This window comes from Brachyhypopomus gauderio, unplaced genomic scaffold, assembly GCF_052324685.1.
Source record: "Brachyhypopomus gauderio isolate BG-103 unplaced genomic scaffold, BGAUD_0.2 sc70, whole genome shotgun sequence".
Taxonomy (NCBI): Eukaryota; Metazoa; Chordata; class Actinopteri; order Gymnotiformes; family Hypopomidae; genus Brachyhypopomus; species Brachyhypopomus gauderio.
The window spans coordinates 375001-395000 of NW_027506891.1; the positions used below are offsets into that span (position 1 = coordinate 375001).

At 44.5% G+C, this 20000-nt stretch overlaps 1 protein-coding gene across 5 annotated transcripts in view; it reads left to right on the forward strand.

The window, feature by feature from the left end:
- Window positions 1-20000, forward strand: part of ppfia2 (PTPRF interacting protein alpha 2) — a 286573-nt gene that overhangs the window by 7451 nt on the left and 259122 nt on the right. For all 5 annotated transcript variants that reach the window (XM_076989764.1, XM_076989762.1, XM_076989766.1 and 2 more), the window contains exon 2: window positions 18405-18659. In XM_076989764.1, the coding sequence (XP_076845879.1) occupies window positions 18411-18659 (249 nt within the window). In that variant the 5' untranslated portion in view covers window positions 18405-18410. The remainder of the gene's footprint in view (window positions 1-18404; window positions 18660-20000) is intronic.

Consider the following 20000-nt stretch of genomic DNA (forward strand, 5'->3'; position numbering starts at 1 on the left):
TACTGTTCATTCCCCTGCAAAACAGTACACTGTAAAAAATGATTTTTTGACATTGTAAATAAAATTAAGTTTATTTTTATTTAAGTACTATCTACAAGAATAATATAGTACAGTCTAGTTACTTAAGAATTTCACATAAAATGATATACACTACTTGGTGTTTCTTTGTAATTGTTTGTCTTCAAATGCATTGTGAAGATCCCCAGAACGTATGCCCACTGAATGCAGCCCTGGACTGGGAAATGTGAGTAGACTTAAGTCACAGGCTCACTTTCCCTCCTGAAATTGCAGTGACCAACCTGCGACCAGACCTGGTCCTTTGGTCCAGATCCAGGAAACGTGTCTTCATTGTGGAGCTAACAGTCTCTTGGGAGGACGGCATCGATGAAGCATATGAGAGGAAAAGGCTGCGATATGGAAATCTGAGGGCCAGTGTGGAAGGTGTATGTGCGTGCAGTGGAAATAGGATGTAGGGGCTGTGTAGCTAGTTCCACCATAAGGCTACTGAAGGAGGTAGGACACCGAGGACAGGCTCAACGTAAGACCACCAAGGAGCTTGGAACTGCTGCTGAAAGAAGCAGTCACTGGTTGTGGCTGAAGAGGAAGGAGATGACATGGGCTCCCAAGTGACCTCATGATGCCTCAGGCTGGACACACACCCAGGCCTGATCAGCCTGTGATGGTCCAGCCTCGGGGGAGGGTGTATTGTGATACAAGGCCGAAACACTCAATGAGACTGGGGTACACAACTGATGAGGTGTTGCACTGGAGGCATCGGGTGGTCATCTGCCTATCTAGTGCCATGCAAAGATATGTTGTAAACCCCATCCATCCAGGAACAAATGCATCGTGTTGAACTCTATTATTTAGGGATTTCTAACATCTAGTCCTTGGAAGTACTACTAATTGTAAATTTTAGTCTAAATGGCAAAGTGAAATTTACAACGTTGTTGTAATTTTTTCTTTTTGTGAGAAGCGAAACTAAACAAGGTCACGTGCATGGCATATGGTCACAAACTGAGAAACTTATGCACTGTACAACCATTTAACATTTTTATGCATGTTTTGTATCTGACATTAATAATAAATAAAATATTTGGCAGGTAAGCATGGCTAAAGAATTTAAAAATTACTACTACTAATGTGGTGCTACATTGTAGTAAAATCTACTAAAGTACACTCTGTGCTTGCTCTGTTTACTTGCTGTTTTTATGTGGGGAAAAAAACGTTCCTACATTTTTTTAAGTAAACCCTACTCCACAATTTTTTCAGTGTTTAACCATGCTATTGTGTAATCAGAGATGTCAAGTATCGAAGTACTAATACTTTGTTACCTTAGTTTTATGGAGTAATTATTTTTCAGTTGAGATTTTACTTCGTCCTTACATTTTAGAATTACCTTGTTACTCATTTCATTTGGTCTTGTTTTCAGTCCGCCTGGTCATCAGTCTGCCTGATCATCGTTCAAAAAACAAACCAGATAAATTGTGCAATCTGGATAGAGTGGATTTGTGGTGGGATGAGATGTATAAATATACAAAATGGATTCCAAAAAAGTTGGGACACTAAACAAATTGTGAATAAAAACTGAATACAATGATGTGGAGATGGCAAATGTCAATATTTTATTCATAATAGAACATAGATGACAGATCAAAAGTTTAATGTAAAAATTAAAAAGTTTAAAGGAAAAATATGTTGATTTCACAGTGTCAACACATCCCAAAAAAGTTGGGACAAGTAGCTAGCAATAAGTGACTGGAAAAGGAAAATGAGCATATAACGAACAGCTGGAAGACCAATTAACACTAATTAGGTCAATTGACAACATGATTAGGTATAAAATGAGCTTCTCAGAGTGTCGTCTCTTTGAAGCCAAGATGGTAAGAGGATCACCAATTCCACCATTGTTGTGCAGAAAGATAGTGCAGCAATACCAGAATGGTGAAACCCAGCGTAAAATAGCAAAGACTTTTAAGTTATAATCATCAACCATGCATAACATCATCAAAAGATTCAGACAATCTGGAACAATCGCTGTGGGTCTAGGCCCTTAAATGTCACTGCATCTCAAACAGGAATGCCACTGTCAAGGAAATAACAGAATGGGCTCAGGAATTCTTCCAGAAAGCAGTCAGTGAAGACAATCCACCGTGCCATCCGCCGTTACCAGCTTAAACTCTACAGTGCAAAGAGGAAGCCACGAGTCACGAATCAGATGAGTCACGATTTGAAGTTCTTTATGGTACACTGGGACACCCATGTCATCCGGAGCAGAGAGGACAAAGATAACCCAAGTTGTTATCAACGCTCCATTCTGAAGCCTGCATCCCTGATTGTATGGGGTTGCATGAGTGCTTATGGCATGGGCAGCTTGCATGTCTGGAAAGGCACCATTAATGCAGAGAACTATGTTCAGGTTCTAGAACAACATATGCTCCCATCTAGACATCGTCTCTTTCAGGGAAGACCCTGCATTTTTCAACAAGATAATGCCAGACCACATTCTGCAGCAATCACAACATCATGACTACGTGGCAACACGGTGGCTTGGTAGTTAGCACGTTTGCCTCTCAGCACTGGGGTCTTGGGTTCAAGTCCCTATCTGAGTGGAGTTTCCATGTTCTCCCTGTGTCTGCGTGGGTTTCCTCCGGGGTCTCCGGTTTCCTCCCACAGTCCAAAGACTGTAACGATTCAAGGGCGGGGATGATGCACATGCAGATATTCAAATTATTTATTAGAAGAACAGGAAACTAAACACAGAACAATGAGGGCTAATGAGTGATATGGTAAGTAGACAAGGAAAACATACACTAGACTAAACGGCTAACAAAACCATAAGGAAACCTAACATGAGCCGGGCAGAAAACTATGAGACACTAAACTGAAACAGAGAGAGCAAACAAGGCGAGGGAGATACATACACAACGCACGTAGAAAAACCCGGGAAGTAACAACGGGGAGGACGGCAACTAAAAGGAAGGAGATACTAACAGGGCAAGGAATAAAATAAACAGCTACACGAGACTACTATGAAGAAACTAGGGATGAGTACAGAGACAGAGAGACTAGCAAACAATACAAACTACGTGGAGCTGGGAGGCTGGGTAACAAGGAGAACTATGACAGTAGATTAACACTAGGAGGGAGGTAGACAACAAGAACATGAACACGAAAGCAGGGAAATACAAAAACCATGAACAGGCAGACAGGGAGGTACTCACAAAACCACAATGACCGACATGGGAATGAAACACCACAGGGATTATATACACTGGACAAGACAGAGAAACAAGACTCAGGTGTGCGAGACTAACGAAGAGGGCGTGACGGACAGACGGAGGGACGAATGGGAGCGGGGAGCTAGGCGGGACCAGGGAGGAGGGAGGGGCTGGACGTGACATAACCCCCCCTCAAGGCGTGCAACTCCGGGGCACGCCAACCAGGGAGGGCCGGACAGACGCTGGGGACAGAAACACCACGACACAGAGGGAGACGAGCGGCTGAGGCTGGGGCAGGGACAACAGACACGGGGTAGGACGGATACAACAGTCTGGGCTCCAGACATATGGGAGGACCGGGACAAGGAACGGGCGGTGACATGGGAACGGGGCCAGACGGGACAGGACAGGGGGTCGGCACAGGAGGCGGGACCAAGGGGGGCGGACAAGGCGTGGTCAAGGGTACAGGACTGGACGCCAGGGAGGACTGGGATGCAGAGGCAAACTGGCGGAGGATGACGGAGATGGGGACGGGAACAAAGTGGGTGACTACCTGGGGAACAGAGACTGGCACAGGGACATGGAGGACACCACGAGGACGGACACAGGGACAGGTACGCGGACGCGGACAGAGACACACACAGGGACAGGGACCAACAGGAAGCCAGGGAGGGGACATGGCAAAAAAGGGAACACAGGCGAGTGCAAAACAGGTGTAACAGGAATGTCAGTGTCCGAACAGTTCCGCAAGGACCCAGCCCCAGGCCCACAGGTGGGCAAAGCAGTCATTGTGGGGACTGGCGCAGACTGAAGAGTGTCTAGGGGAACCGGCGGGGCCGGAGGAGTGTCCAGGGGAGCCGGGGAAGGGTCCAGGGATACCGGCAGGTCCGGCTGAAAGACAGCGGAGAATGGGGAGGCCGGAGGAGGGGCCGTAGGGACCCGGGAGGCCAGGAGACGGGCCTCAGGAACGGCCCCACAGGCGGCAGGGACTGGCCGGGTCTGTTGGCCGGCAACGGGAATAGGCAGGGTCCGTCGACCGGCAACGGGGACCGGCGGGTCTCGCTGGCGAGCAGCGGGAACAGGCGGGGTCCGCTGGCGGGCAGCGGGAACAGGCAGTGACCTCCTCCGGGCTGCGGGCACAGGAGGCAGAGGCGCCAAGGAGGCGTCATCGCGGGGCGGGGACGCCGAGCAGGCGCCATCCGGAGCAGGGCGCGCCGAGGCGGTGCCATCAGGAGCGGGGAGGCAAGTCGTGCCGACGTCATCGAGGGGCGCGGCTGCCGGAACGCAGTCATCAGGTGGCGTGGCCACCAGAATGCAGTCATCGCGAGGCGTGGCCACCGGGACGCAGTCATCGGGGGGTGCGGCCACCGTGCAGACGCCATTGGGGGGCGCGGCCGCAGATGAGACGTCGTGTAGTGTAGGCGGGGACGTCGGGCAGGCGTCACCTGGAGTAGGAGACACCGGGCAGGTCTCACCTGGAGCAGGCAGGAACTCAGGGCCGGTGCTGTCTGCCGGAGCCAGAGATGCAGGGACGACGTCGTCGTCAGGGGGCGGAGCAGCCGGGCCGATGTCATCGGGCAGCGGAGCTGTCACGCAGACGCCGTTGGGAAGCCGGGCCGCCGCGTAGACATCATCTGAGGGTGTGGTCGTCATACTGACGTCATCGGGGGGCGTGTTGGCCACACTGACGTCATCGGGGGACATGTCCGCGGCGACGTCATCGTAGGCAGGGACGGCCGTGGCGACGTCATCGTAGGCAGGGACGGCCGTGCAGACGTCATCGTAGGCAGGGACGGCCGTGCAGACGTCATCGTAGGCAGGGACGGCCGTGCAGACGTCATCGGGAGGCGGAGCTGCCGTGCAGACGTCATCGGGAGGCGGAGCCGCCGTGCAGACGTCATCGGGAGGCGGAGCCGCTGTGCAGACGTCATCGGGAGGCGGAGCCGCCGGAGCGTAGTCATCAGTGGGAGGGGATGCCGAGCAGGCGTCACCAGGAGCCGGGGATGCTGAGGAGGCGTCATCAGAAGTCGGTTTCGCCGGACCGACGCCGTCAGTCCGGGCGTTGCAGGCAGGGGTATTAGCCATGGGGGTACTTGTCCTCGAGACGCTCGTCTCTCCCATATGGCTAACATGGTTGGCTGGTTGAGCTCTGAGGGCCTGGCGTGACTGGACACAGCCCCTCTCAATTCTGTCCTTGGAGTGTGTAGCTGAGGAGGGAACCCTGCATTGGACGAAGGAGGGCTTAGGGGTAACTCCCTGGAACCTCCTCCGCATCAACCTGCAAAACCCCTTCACGGTCCACGCCTCATCCAAGCGAGTAGTCAGAATTATGTCCGCCCATTCAAGTGCTTTGCCATCCAACCGAGAACGTAGAAACAGGACCAGCACTTCATCAGGCGGTGGGGGACAAGTGAGTAGCCTGATGTACTCAGTACTCTGTAAAACAAACATTCCAGCACAAGTCCCTTCCCCATCATACCTCTCAGGGCAGAGGGTCAGGGAGGGCAGGCACACGGGATTGCCCATTGAGTCTCCTGCCAGGAAAGACTGACAAACCTTCAGTCTTTCCTGAAGGCGTTCATTTGCCTTGGTTGTCGTGCTGCTGGCGTGAGTGGGTTCTACCTGCTGCGTCATACTTGGGTCGGTCATTATGTAACGATTCAAGGGCGGGGATGATGCACATGCAGATATTCAAATTATTTATTAGAAGAACAGGAAACTAAACACAGAACAATGAGGGCTAATGAGTGATATGGTAAGTAGACAAGGAAAACATACACTAGACTAAACGGCTAACAAAACCATAAGGAAACCTAACATGAGCCGGGCAGAAAACTATGAGACACTAAACTGAAACAGAGAGAGCAAACAAGGCGAGGGAGATACATACACAACGCACGTAGAAAAACCCGGGAAGTAACAACGGGGAGGACGGCAACTAAAAGGAAGGAGATACTTACAGGGCAAGGAATAAAATAAACAGCTACACGAGACTACTATGAAGAAACTAGGGATGAGTACAGAGACAGAGAGACTAGCAAACAATACAAACTACATGGAGCTGGGAGGCTGGGTAACAAGGAGAACTATGACAGTAGATTAACACTAGGAGGGAGGTAGACAACAAGAACATGAACACGAAAGCAGGGAAATACAAAAACCATGAACAGGCAGACAGGGAGGTACTCACAAAACCACAATGACCGACATGGGAATGAAACACCACAGGGATTATATACACTGGACAAGACAGAGAAACAAGACTCAGGTGTGCGAGACTAACGAAGAGGGCGTGACGGACAGACGGAGGGACGAATGGGAGCGGGGAGCTAGGCGGGACCAGGGAGGAGGGAGGGGCTGGACGTGACAAAGACATGGAGGTTAGGTAAATTGGCCCTCCCTGATTCCCTTACAAATTCTCCCTGAGTGTGTCTGTGTGTCTTCATGTTCAATAAAAAAAGCAGTTGTCTGAGTGTCTGTGCATGAATGTGTGTGTGTTTGTGTGCCCAGTGGTGGATGGTGCTCTGCCACTAGGGTCTGTCCTCTCCCCCCTTCCTGCACCCCATTCAGTCCCCCAGGGGGCTGTGGATCCCGGTTGAGAGTACACTGTGCGCAATTGGCTGCCGCTTCTCGCCGGTGTGGGATTGGTTGTGTAAGAGTTGTATCCGTGTTAAAATTGTAAAGCGTCCTTGGGTATATAGAAAGGCGCTATATAAGTTGAACATTCATTCATTCATACGTAGGAGAAGGATGCGGGTACTTTATTAGGTACACCTGTCCAACTTATCATTAACACAAATGTCTAATCAGCCAATCACATGGCAGCAACTCAATGCATTTAGGCATGAGGCCAAGACAATCTGCTGCAGTTCAAACCGAGCATCAGAATGGGGAAGAAAGAACATGACATGGTTGTTGGTGCCAGACGGGCTGGTCTGAGTATTTCAGAAACTGCTGATCTACTGGGAGTTTCACGCACAACCATCTCTAGGGTTTACAGAGAATGGTCCGAAAAAGAGAAAATATCCAGTGAGCAGCAGTTCTGTGGGCACAAATGCCTTGTTGATGCCAGAGGTCAGAGGAGAATGGCCAGACTGGTTCGAGTTGATAGAACAGCAACAGTAACTCAAAATAACCAGTCGCTACAACCGAAGCATGCAGAAGAGCACAGAAGTCACAACATGTCGAACCTTGAAGCGGATGGGCTACAGCAGCAGACGACCACACCGGGTGCAACTCCTGTCAGCTAAGAACAGGAAACTGAGGCTACAATTTGCTAAATTGAACAATAGAAGATTGGAAAAACGCGGCATGGTCTGATGAGTCTCAATTTCTGCTGTGACATTAAGATGGTAGGGTCAGAATTTGGCATCAACAACAGTATCAACAGTTCAGGCTGGAGGTGGTGGTGCAATGGTGTGGGGGATATGCACCTGCTGGATGCAAGTCATAAAGCGTGAAACATCTTGAACACTGGTTTCTTAAACACAAAAATGAGTTCACTGTACTCGAATGGCCTCCACAGTCACCAGATCTCAATCCAATAGAGCACCTTTGGGATGTGGTGGAACAGGAGATTCGCATCATGGATGTGCAGCTGACAAATCTGTGGCAACTGCGTGATGCTATCATGTCAATATGGACCAGACTCTCTGAGGAATGTTTCTGTGCCACAAAGGATTAAGGCAGTTCTGAATGCAAAAGGGGGTTCAATCCGGTGTACCCGATAAAGTGGCTGGTGAGTGTATGTACCTTAGTATTAAGATGTTGATGGCAGAGACTCGAGAGAATTCAAGTGAAATGTCCCAATTAAGTCCCAGCGAGGAGGTTGATATTCAGGAAGACCAGCCAATCCTCATACTGTATATCAGAAGCCCTTTGTTGTAGGTTTTTTTAATTGTCATTTGTCTTGTCATCTGTGTATTTGTCATCATGTTATACGTTTGGTGTCATGCTCCATTCACTCCCCTCCTTCGCCACTGACTGTATGGTTTTAATATATTTGCATTGTACTAAAATGCATTCATTTTCAATGGGCATATATGCGGCTAAAACAGGTAGCCTAGTACATCCCTAATTTTTCAACACTTTAATATAACATTAAAGCCATGACTTTTAGATAAATATTTTTTGGGGGAGGTGGGTTAGTGCCCTATAGGCCCTGTGACATGGCCTTAATGGCATTTCTTTTGCCTTGCATTACTTTTATATTTTAAGTAGCTTTGGAACCACTATGTAACGTTCTAACGTCCGCGGGATCAGAGGAAAGACACGACTGTGGAAGATGAGGCCGGAGCACACTCAGGGAGCTCAGAGAGAGGAGATAAAGACAATTCGCCTAAACGTAGACTCGAAACTTGTTTAAGAGAACAACGAGGCATGTTGACCAAAATACAATAACAGGACACATGACCTCAGAACACTACCGACGCTCACGCCACAGAACAAGAAACAAGATTAACAAAACGAGACTACCAAAACTAAACAACGAAATACATGAACAAAACCTAAATCACGACTGACTTGACTTAAGGAAAGAAAATGCTATCATGTAGAACACAACACGTACTTAATATAAATTATTAAATCAACACATCGCCACTCGACAGACACACAAACATGAACGGTATCAATACATGATTATATCAAACATCCAGGCGTCCGACACAGTTATACAAAACTAAGCAACGTTAAAGACGACACACAATCTAACAAACGAACACTAATACATAAAATACTCAAATCACACAAACCAGACAAGACAATCACAACTATACCAGAAGACTATTCAACACTTGAATCAAAAAGACCATGGAGCAGGATCACGGTTACACCAGGTTACGAACAAACAGAAACTTCCAACAATCAAACCTCTAACACGATAACCTAAGAAGAAATGGGCACATATAGATGAAACAAAAATAACCCACACATACTGAATGAAAGAATGCGTTTAAATACATACCAAAATGATTGAAACAAGACACCGGTGAAATAAGTGATTAAAACCAAGGGGCATAACAGTGCATAGAAATGAACATAAAACAAAACAAGGAGACACAGAAAACATGGAAAGGAATACAACCGGATCAATCATCGTAGGAGATGGAATAACCGTAACATACTACTTTTTTACTTTTACTTGAGTGAAAATCTTGAGCTGATACTTCTACAGAGGTATGTGACAAAAAATCGCTAGCTGGTGCAATTTAAAGTATTATTGGTGTGAAAGAAATGAAGAGTGCCATTTCTGAAGAATCGCTCTTTTTGTTTGCAGATACAAAGTTTGTTGTACAAAGTATTTAAGAAGACTCATACAAAGGAAATAAAAAGCAAAGGAAAATGACAACTGGGAAAATGAAAGAAAGAAATTTTCAAAGATTCCACAAAGATGGCAAAAAACATGAATTCACTCCAGAGATGTTCACAATTCTCTGAGTCAAGTCTCAAGTCTTTGAAAATTGTTGTTTTGTTGTTCCCAAGCAGTTGTTTTGTTGTTTTGTCTCATTATTTATAGTTTTTAGTCTCACTTGTTAATGATATTGCTAACATGCATTCTCAGTCACATTCATTCTCGGAAACATTACCTGGCGCATTAGCTAGAACAGTTAGAATCCCTCAGAAAAGCATTTATTAGCTATCAGTCTAGCTAGCTGACTACCTTTGAACATTTAGAGGCTAGATGGCTAGCTAGTTAGTGTAACGGGTGTGCATCTACACTTTACTGTGGTCAGGACTGTCCGTCCGCACTCCCGTTAACCCATAAATACTCCGCGTTGTGTTCTGGGGGATCTGTGATGCATGAAGGAAAGACTCGGAGCACGGCCTCTGCTGGTTCGGGTTCTTTAATATGGCTGGTGGTATCTGTATAAACAGATAGATAAGCTCTTAAAGCTCTGGAGTGAACATACAGCTCAGGAGTGAACATACACACTGCTGTCTCTCATACACGCAGGTTATCAGCCTCCTCCTCTCAGATAGCTGTTCACAGAGTCAGTTGATTTCAATATTCTCTAAATTATATGGGCAAACTTGCATTTGTACAATAATGAGTTGGCATTCTACACATGAAAATAAAATAAAAAGAAATTTGAATGTCATGGTGACAAAAACCAGCTCTGACTTAAAACCAGCTCTGTATGTAATTACAGTTATCAAGAACACGGTAACTTAATAAATAAACTCCTAAAGCTCTGGAGTGAACATACAGCTCAGGAGTGAACATACACACTGCTCTCTCTCATACACGCAGGTTATCAGCCTCCTGTTAGCAGAAATGCACATGGGGGGCATGCGGCCACAGAGCACATGTGTCAGTTATAACTCGACATAGAAGACATTTTATAAAGCTACTGCACATTTACACGTTCACATCCCTGCTTCTAACATTTATCACTGTTTACTGCCCATTTTATGTTGTTGACACAGAAAATTATGTGTTTTAAGCGCGACCATCAGAGCTACGTACCTCCTCTCAGATAGCTGTTCACAGCGTGAGGTAACTACGGCGGTGGCGCCAAACAAAGCTGCGTCTCTTAAAGGAACAGTACACAATTAACCAACTCTTTAAAACAGGGGTGTCAAACTCATTTTCACCGCGGGCCACTGTTGCCCACAGAGGGCCATATGTAACTTATAAATGTAACTACTTCTTAATATTAAATAACTCTGACTTTATTACTTATTCAAGTTACAAATATTACATATATATTTGCGTAAATGTAAAAAAAATATGTTTGCTTGTTGCTGTTATTATAACATAAATCCACCGCTTCATGCCCGTTTTTCTCCTTAAAGCGCAAACATCGCTTTCCCCAGGGTACCCGCGGGTCCTTAAAAAGTCTTAAAATATCTTAAATTTAGTTTTCCATATTCAAGGCCTAAAAATGTCTTAAAATGTCTGGAATTTTATGAGGGGAGGCATTAAATTATTATATGTGTGTGTTGTTCAGTTGTTCTGGCGCGATGTGAACTTTGCAGAATCTAGCGCTATTGCAGAAAATAACCGCTCCAGGGTCCTAGTGCTAGATTCCTAGCGTTGGAGTATACGGCCTCAACAACGTTAACAATTTTCGTTCACCAACCCCCCCCCCGTCAACAATTCTTGTTCGCCAACCCCCCGGTGTGGAACAACGATGTGGAACACACCTGCATCCCCGGTGATAGTATTATTTTTTCTTGTGAGAGGTATTAAAAAGGTCTTAAAAGTCATTGAATTTGAGATTTAAAAATGTGCAGATACCCTGGCTTTCCCACCTTTCTTGGAACACCCTTCTATCTGCATCGATGTTTCTCTTCCTGGACATTTTGGGATCATTTCTCAATTACACTTATTGGGAAATCGCATCGATATGGAAACACTGCAGTGTCGAGATGCCGTCACTTCGAGGGTAACATTATTGTGGGAAATGTAGTTTTTGCTCACTTTTACTTCTTCTTTTTTTTTGACAATTTGGCTTTTTAAGCTCTCGCGGGCCACATAAAATGATGCGGCGGGCCACATTTGCCCCGCCGGCCTTGAGTTTGACACCTGTGCTTTAAAATAAAAGGTTCCCCACTACAAATATGAAATACATGGAACACAAAAACAGATATTTATACAAAAATCAGGATTTGGTGGATTTTTAACAACAAAAACCAATAAGCATTTTTCTTAACCTTGTTACATTAGCATGCATGCTGTTTGTTTCAACTTTTTGCTGGGTTTTAAGATATCTCAGGCTGCTTGTTCTCTGTATCCTGACTAAAGGATGTTGTGTTCAAAGGGGATGATTGTGTATTAATGCTCAATTTAACATTAGTATATAAAAAAAAAAAGACAGCATGACCATGTCAGGACTGACAGGCAAAACGTTCGTGTGAAATCACACAGAAAGTACGTTTCATTCTCAAATCAGTTATATTCTTATGTTACAATTAAAGTCTCTAGTCATGACTTGAGTTGCAAGTCAGTTAAACATAAGTCAGAGAGTTGCGAGTCATTCAAAATGCTGAGATGTGGTCCATGTTGGGCTCCAGAGGAGACGTGAGCCTGGTGTTGTAGAGTGGGGGTAAACACCAGCCAGGTCTGGCCTCTGGCCCTGGAGGGCCACGGTGGGGTAGCCCTGTTTTAGAGCACACACAGGCTGTGCTGTGTAATGTGTTCTATAAATGCAGGAATATTTTGCAGTTCCCACAAAGCCTCACAGTATATGCTACATTAGAAAGCTGTGATCTTTCTGTAATTGCTGAGAGATTCAACTCATAATCTTGAATCAAAGAGCACAATATGTAGGGTTAATGGACTTTGTATCTGCTTCTCTGTTATGGTGTTATATCAAAGGTATTGGGGTTAATAAGTGGATGCTAGCAGGTTAGCAGTTTAGCTCATACAAATTACTGTGCTTGATTTTTTGCTAGCTTCAGATTACTTTAAAGTCACTTTTTGATTTTAAACTTTTTGTGTGATGGGTTTCAAAATGTGAGGTTTAATAACTTAATTGCTTTAATTTTATCTTTAAACTTTAATTGTATCTTTAAATAGTTCTATATGTTATATGTGTTTGGTCAGGGTGAAAAATGCCCAGATGCGGTTTTAGACACCCGTTTACAACCCTGTGGTTCTGTCTTAGAACTGAACAAGCTGCTTTAACTTTTTTGGCAGGCTCATACATGATTTGCTGCTCTGATTGGCTGGATTACAGAAACAACATTGGCATCAAAATCAACGTCACAATAAATTGCTTCAACTGTGAGAGCTGAACCATAGAGCGTTTAGGCACCCAACTGTGTTTTGCAGGTGAACTGTTGTGATGTACTCTGAAACAGAGTATACCATATCAGCTCAAAGACAAAAGAAGCTTGTGAAACTAATATTAGCTAGGAGGAGTGAGTTACCTATAGAGTGGATCTTTCTAAGCAGCTAAACTAGTTAACGAGTTATGTCTTGTTGAAATATAAATTAAAAAATTACTTGACAAAGGGTTTGACAAATATACCTTGTATATTTACATTTATATGTCAATGCAGGCTGTTTCTATCAGTGGAACACTGGTAGTTTAATTATAATGACCTGGGTTGGAGCCACTTTTGCCTTCAAAACTGCCTTAATCCTTTGTGTCATTCAACAAGGTACTGTAAACATTCCTCAGAGAGTCTGGTCCATATTGACATGATAGCATCACACAGTTCCTGCAGATTTGTCAGCTGCACATCCATGATGTGAATCTCCCGTTCCACCACATCCCAAAGGTGCTCTATTGGACTGAGATCTGGTAACTGGAGGCCATTTGAGTAGAGTGAGCTCATTGTCATGTTCAAGAAACCAGTCTGAGATTATTCACGCTTTATGACATGGCATGTTATCCTGCTGAAAGTAGCCATCAGAAGATGGGTACACTGTGGTCATAAAGGGATGGACATGGTCAGCAACAATACTCAGGTAGGCTGTGGTGTTGACATGATGCTCAGTTGGTACTAATGAGCTCAAAGTGTCCAGGAAAATATCCCCCACACCATTGCACCACCAGCCTGAAACATTGATACAAGGCAAGATGAATCCATGTTTTCATGTTATTGCCTCCAAATTCTGACCCTACCATCCGAATGTCGCAGCAGATACCAAGATTTTTCAGACCAGGCAACGTTTTTCCAGTCTTCTATTGTCCAATTTCTTAGACCTGCCTTTCTGGCATCAACAACCAATCCCGAAAGGTCTGCTTTTCTTCTCTTCCCCTTTTGGATTGCCCTCTCTGGTATTGCATGCCCTCGTGTGGTTTTTTAAAATCTTATACTGTTTTTGACTGCATCTCTAGACCACGTGTATTAATAAACTCTTCCTGTATCTGCAGGACGTCTAACGTCTGACCACGTGTACTAATAAACTCTTCCAGTATCTGCAGGACGTCTAACATCTGCTTGGGCCATCATGTCCCTTCCCTCTCAAACACAAAGTAAATTAAAGTGGATGGCTCACTTTGAAACTTTCAATCCAAGATGATTTGGCTTCAACTGACAAAATGCTGATAAAATTACACTTTGTGGCTACCTGCAGATCATGGTTGGGGTTGGGATACCAGTAAAGTTGTCCCTACACCTCCTTTGAGTGTAAAACACAGAGAGAGTTTTAGAAACTGTTCAGAGTGAAATGCGCAATACAATAGAACTTGGAGATGTCCAGGATGATGTTATCTATGACCAGTGATGTCAGTAACGCGTTACTTAGTAAGTAGCGTTACTCTAATCTTACCACTTTATTCGGTAACGAGTAATATAACACGCTACTATTTCCAGTCCAGTAATCAGATTAAAGTTACTTATCCAAGTAACTGTGCATTATTATTTTTATTTTCCCTAGTAAAAATATATATTTTTGCTTTCTTCTCGGCTCAGTTATACTTTTGCGTCTGACCGTAGCGCTTGACTCCACACACACAGGGAAAGGAACATTTACCTGACCAATTTGAATGTTGCTTTGTGTTCCACGTTTGAAAAGTGCTGGAATTTTGGCTACAGTAGCCTACTTTAAAATGCTTGGAAATTGTAATGGTATTTCGTTTCACAACAAATAGCTGTCTGACTGAACAGTTCGCTTGTATTACGTTTACAAATAAATTTACAAATAATACCGCGCAGCACTTGGCCACTCAAGGAGTCTTAGCCCTTTAAGTGACACTGGGGGGGTGGCGTTGCCTGCGCGCGCGCCAGGGTTGCGTTATCAATAAAGTTTCCCTCCAGATTTTTGGATTAAGCAGTTTCTGCCTCGGTTACCGAACCTGCTTCAATACATTGTTACTGTTAAAAATGCACTTCCAATAAAGTGAGTATTGGAAAAATTCATTTTGCTGCTGAATGTAACTACTAAAGTAACTTGTAATCTAACGTAGTTACTTTTAAAATCAAGTTGTGACGCTGGGGTCGTGGCGAAGGATGAGACACGGAATCCTTGCAATTTGACTGACGTCACTTTTAATTTCATGAATATTGCGCAATAACGCACGAGCAACACTGAAGAAGCACACACACAACGTGTAGACTTAGACAACGACGAGCACAGGACACTGCGCGAGCACACATTAAATAGACAAACCACATTAGCCCCACGTGATTACGAGACGATTCACAGGTGATACACATTATCACACGACATAGCCCTCACCACGGAGTTCCACAGACGCAGACAAAGCACGTGGACCATGTATACACACGCCCAAAGGGGAGGGGCAGTGGTCCTCAACGTGACACAAGTAATCAGTAACGTAACTAAGTTACTTTTAAAAGGAGTAATCAGTAATCAGTAATTGGATTACTTTTTCAAGGTAACTAAGCCATCACTGTCTATGACAAACCTTTACATTTTGGCTACTTGGGAAGGGTATGAAAGTGAGGACATCTCCGTGACTACATGGAAAAATGTGTTTCTGTGTGTAACCTGACATGGTCATAGACAGGCAGACACAGTAACAAAGCGAACACAAGGGAGGAAACACTGCAAACACAATGCATTGAACAGCAAAACAGACTCACAGGTAGGTAGGAGGAGCCACAAGGAAGGGGTGGAGCCAGGAGAACAGTGCCACAAGAAACCACGACACTAAACTATACCTGCAAGACTGGTTTGCCTGTGCATGACCATGTTATTATTGTCAGGGCTATAACCTGGGCTGGTGAATGTAAATTTGGGAGGCATAAATATTAATGAGTCAGGACTGTTATGAAATAGTTTGGATCTTGAACTTGGCCCATTTTACCGCCCAGTTTTGCTTATATGGAATTTGCATTTGAAGGATACAACAGTGAGGTTCATGGTATGTTAATTTCATGAACCTAATTCTCTTTATTCAGTGATACCAAGGTAAACAGATCTCTACTCTATGGTATTTGTAAGTCCAGTGCTCAGCTGTCTCTCCATTTGTGTCTGTTAAGGAGACAGTGATTCAGACCTGATTATAAAACATGCTGATTACAACTCAGTAATTGGTTTAATCTGTTTGGAAGAAAACAAGAACAAGCTAGAGATAGAGGTGTCACGGTCCCCTCCATCTTCATCACTGTTGTCCCTACATCACACCTCTTGTTTTGACTTATTTCCTGGTTTCCTTGTATGTGTACTTTTATTTTGAATTTCCTTTTGTGTCTATCTTCACACCCCTGTATCTTGTGTCCCTACCCTGTGTATTAGTTTCACCTGTGTCTCGTTAGGTCCTCATCTGCGTGTGCCATCAGGTCCCATCCCTCTCAAACACGTAAATTAAAGTGGATGGCTCACTTTGAAACTTTCAGTTCAAGATGATTTGGCTTCAACTGACAAAAACGTTGATAAAATTGTATTTTTTAATACATTTAGGCAAACATACTCCCCCAAAATGTCCAGTAGTTACAAAATGTGAATAGTAGTTAGTGAATGTGAAGGCCTGGGTGTGCTGTAGCCGTGTGTGTTGGGGAGAAGTCTGTGTTCTCCTCATACTCTGCCATGTCCGTTCTTTTACTCAACGTTCACATTTCTACATGGTATTTGTTAATTGTTAATACAACTATGGCTCTTGCAATACTGAAAACACAGAAGATTGGATCATGCAATTTATATATATATATATATATATATATATATATATATATATATATATATATATATATATATATATACATACAGCATTGGCTATATATAATGCAGGTAAATGTCATAGCAGTAATTATCATTTTTAAAATACAACAAATGGTGAATACAATTTGCCTTGTTATAAATCCAGCTGCCCACATTAGAACAGTGTTTATTGGAAACAACAGTTACTTTCAATCATGCAATTAGATGCCACAAAATTCCATCAGTGTTGATTAAACAATAGAATATAGCAGCACTGGTGCTTTTAATTAAACATGTGTCACCTGCATTACAGGTGTGCTCTAATAGTCATTAATTACATTAACGATCATTATTTACTTATCTACCTTAAATTGCAACCATCTTTGCACTATGTTTCCTCCAAAAACTGTAGAGTTAAATGATGAATGTTCATTAGGGCAGGATGAAGAGGTGCTGAGTGGTATGAGACACATTTGCTCTCTCATTGGGAGATTGGCAGGTTGATCCCCTGATAGCCATCTATAGAGGGTTTTCCATCCATCGAGTTTTTGCGCATTTTGCAAATGTGCATGAAAAAAGCTGGATGGAAAAAGTCCAAAATTCAAAAAAAGCCCCAAATATCGCAAAAAAGATTTTTACGCTAGGATGTGGTGGAAAAGTTAGACTATCGCATCGCCAAAATTTGGAAAAACTGGATGGAAAAGGGTTTTTCGCATAAACGATGACGTATCATGCCTCAAGTCATGTGGTTCTGTACATGATCGTGATGTAAAAATGGCAAATGCATACAAAAACAGTTCTGGAGAGAGCAAAAATTGAATTGAACTTCTCCATGTATAGAAAAGAAAAAGAAAAAAATGTTTCAAAACCTCAACGTGCAAAAATGCGTAACTGCCAGATGGATGTAAAACCAGTATTGTTTGGCGTCCTCTCACGTGATCTAAAGTTTATTCGCATAACTGTAATGAATGGAAACAAGGCTTAATTAATATTTTTTCGAAAGGTTTGGATGGAAACCCAGCTTATGTCTAGGAATCCAAGAGGCCAAACCTGCTGTGGTCTTAGGGAGGGAGGGGGCATACTCTCTCTCCCCTGTCAATCACACTGATACTGTCCAGTCATGGGGTGATGCTGTCCAATCAAGGGTGTGTGTGAGCTCATGCATCAGAAGGGGTGGATATCCTCTGGGCATGAGTCATGGTGATTGGCTGCATGTGTCTAGGAGGGAGCCTGTTGCTTCCATGGTAGATGTGTGATAGGGCAGACGTACCTGATGGGTGGGAATGGGATATGACCAAACAATCTAAATAAACAAATCATAATCTGTTGTTGCGTATTATTGCTTATTGTTAACTCATAACATGTGCTTGTAGAAATGTTGTACAAAAGCGGTATCACACTCGAGGTAGAGCAATTATACTGACTTGTATGACCAAATCACAGTTCTGATATTTGATATTGATATTGATATTTAGTATAACAGCAGGTCAGTTGGGTGTGATGAATATGGGTGTTTGCTGGAGAATGCTGGTCTGTAATGGAGAATGTGTTGGTGTAGTGTCAGGGTGTGTTGGCTTGCAGGCGGTCCATGTGGAGTGTGGTTACACTGTGTTGTATTGCAGGGGAAGATGATGTGTGAGGTGATGCCCACGATCAGTGAGGACACGGCCATGAGTCAGAGAGGCTCGCAGAGCAGTGCCTCCGACCCAGACTCACACTTCGAGCAGCTGATGGTCAACATGCTGGATGAGAGGGACCGTCTCCTGGACACGCTGAGGGAGACGCAGGAGAGCCTGGCCCTGTCACAGCAACACCTGCAGGACGTCATCTATGACCGGGACTCACTCCAACGCCAGCTCAGCTCTGCACTGCCACAGGTGGACACGTGCACACTCACACACACACACACACACACACACACACACAAACACAAATGTGCACCCCCTCCTCACATACACACTTTCATACAAACATATTCACACACACACACACACACACACACACACACACACACACACACACACACACACACACACACACACACACACACACACACACACACACACACACACACACTTTACCTGTAGAATAAGTAGAGCAAATGCTAGCAACACCAAGGTCAAGGGTTCATTCTCCAGAGTGAACACATTACAGTCCTACTGTTTCATATGTAAGAGCTTATACTGAACATCTTATTAAACACACATAGCAATGCACACATTTGTGCTTATGCACATACACACACACCTACATTCGCCCTTCATGTGCATAACTTAAATGTAATGGATTAGGGTTATTGGGGGAATATATAAATATTTAAATATTTAAATATTTAAATATTTATGTCTAGTGTTGCAATGCCAGTGTCTGGCACAACAGTAATTTTGCAGTATAAATCCTTCTGGCACCTTCTCACCTGAGACAGTATGAGAGGACCATTGGCTGAATGAAGTGTGATCTGGAGCATATTTGTATTTGTGACTCCTGTGCATTGCATAACCTCGATGATGGTTGTTTTGGTGTTTGCTACTCATTTTCATCATCACTACGGTAGTCCACGCTGCAGGAGAGATTTGGCACATGCTGGTTTGATTTGCAGGCTGGCTGCATTGGGTTGTGGCTCCAACTGCAATTATTTTACATGCTGTCATATGGATCAGATCAGCCAGCCAACATGTCTTCCTCCCCTCGGCTCCGTTGCCCAGCGACAGTGGGGGACAGAGGTCGCGTGTGCAGCCTGTCCAAAGCTCGGCTTAGCGTTCCCCTCATTGGAAACGTGTGTCGGCCCAAGAGTCCTCACAGCTCACAGTCCTGCTAGCAGGTGCGTGCGGCGCCTCGGTGTGGGGGGATACTCCAGCGCTGCCCTGGCAACCCTGCTGCGCTTAGCCACTGACGTTTGGTCCCTCGTACATTTGGTCCCTTCCTTCATTCTTTTGGTCCTTTCCTTCATTCTTTTGGTCCTTTCCTTCATTCTTTTGGTCCCTTCCTTCATTCTTTTGGTCCTTTCTTTTGGTCCCATCCTTCGTACTTTTGCGGCAGTCACATTGGGTGATGCAGTAAGTCCCCTGGAGGTGGTCTGGAGGTGGTCTGGAGGTGGTCTGGAGGTGGTCTGGAGGTGGTCTTCGAGGGGCACTGGCTGTACCATTTGCTCTTTGTAACACAGAGGACAGCTGGAGCGGTTTGGGTCATTACTAGTATTCTGGAAGTACAAGGAATCT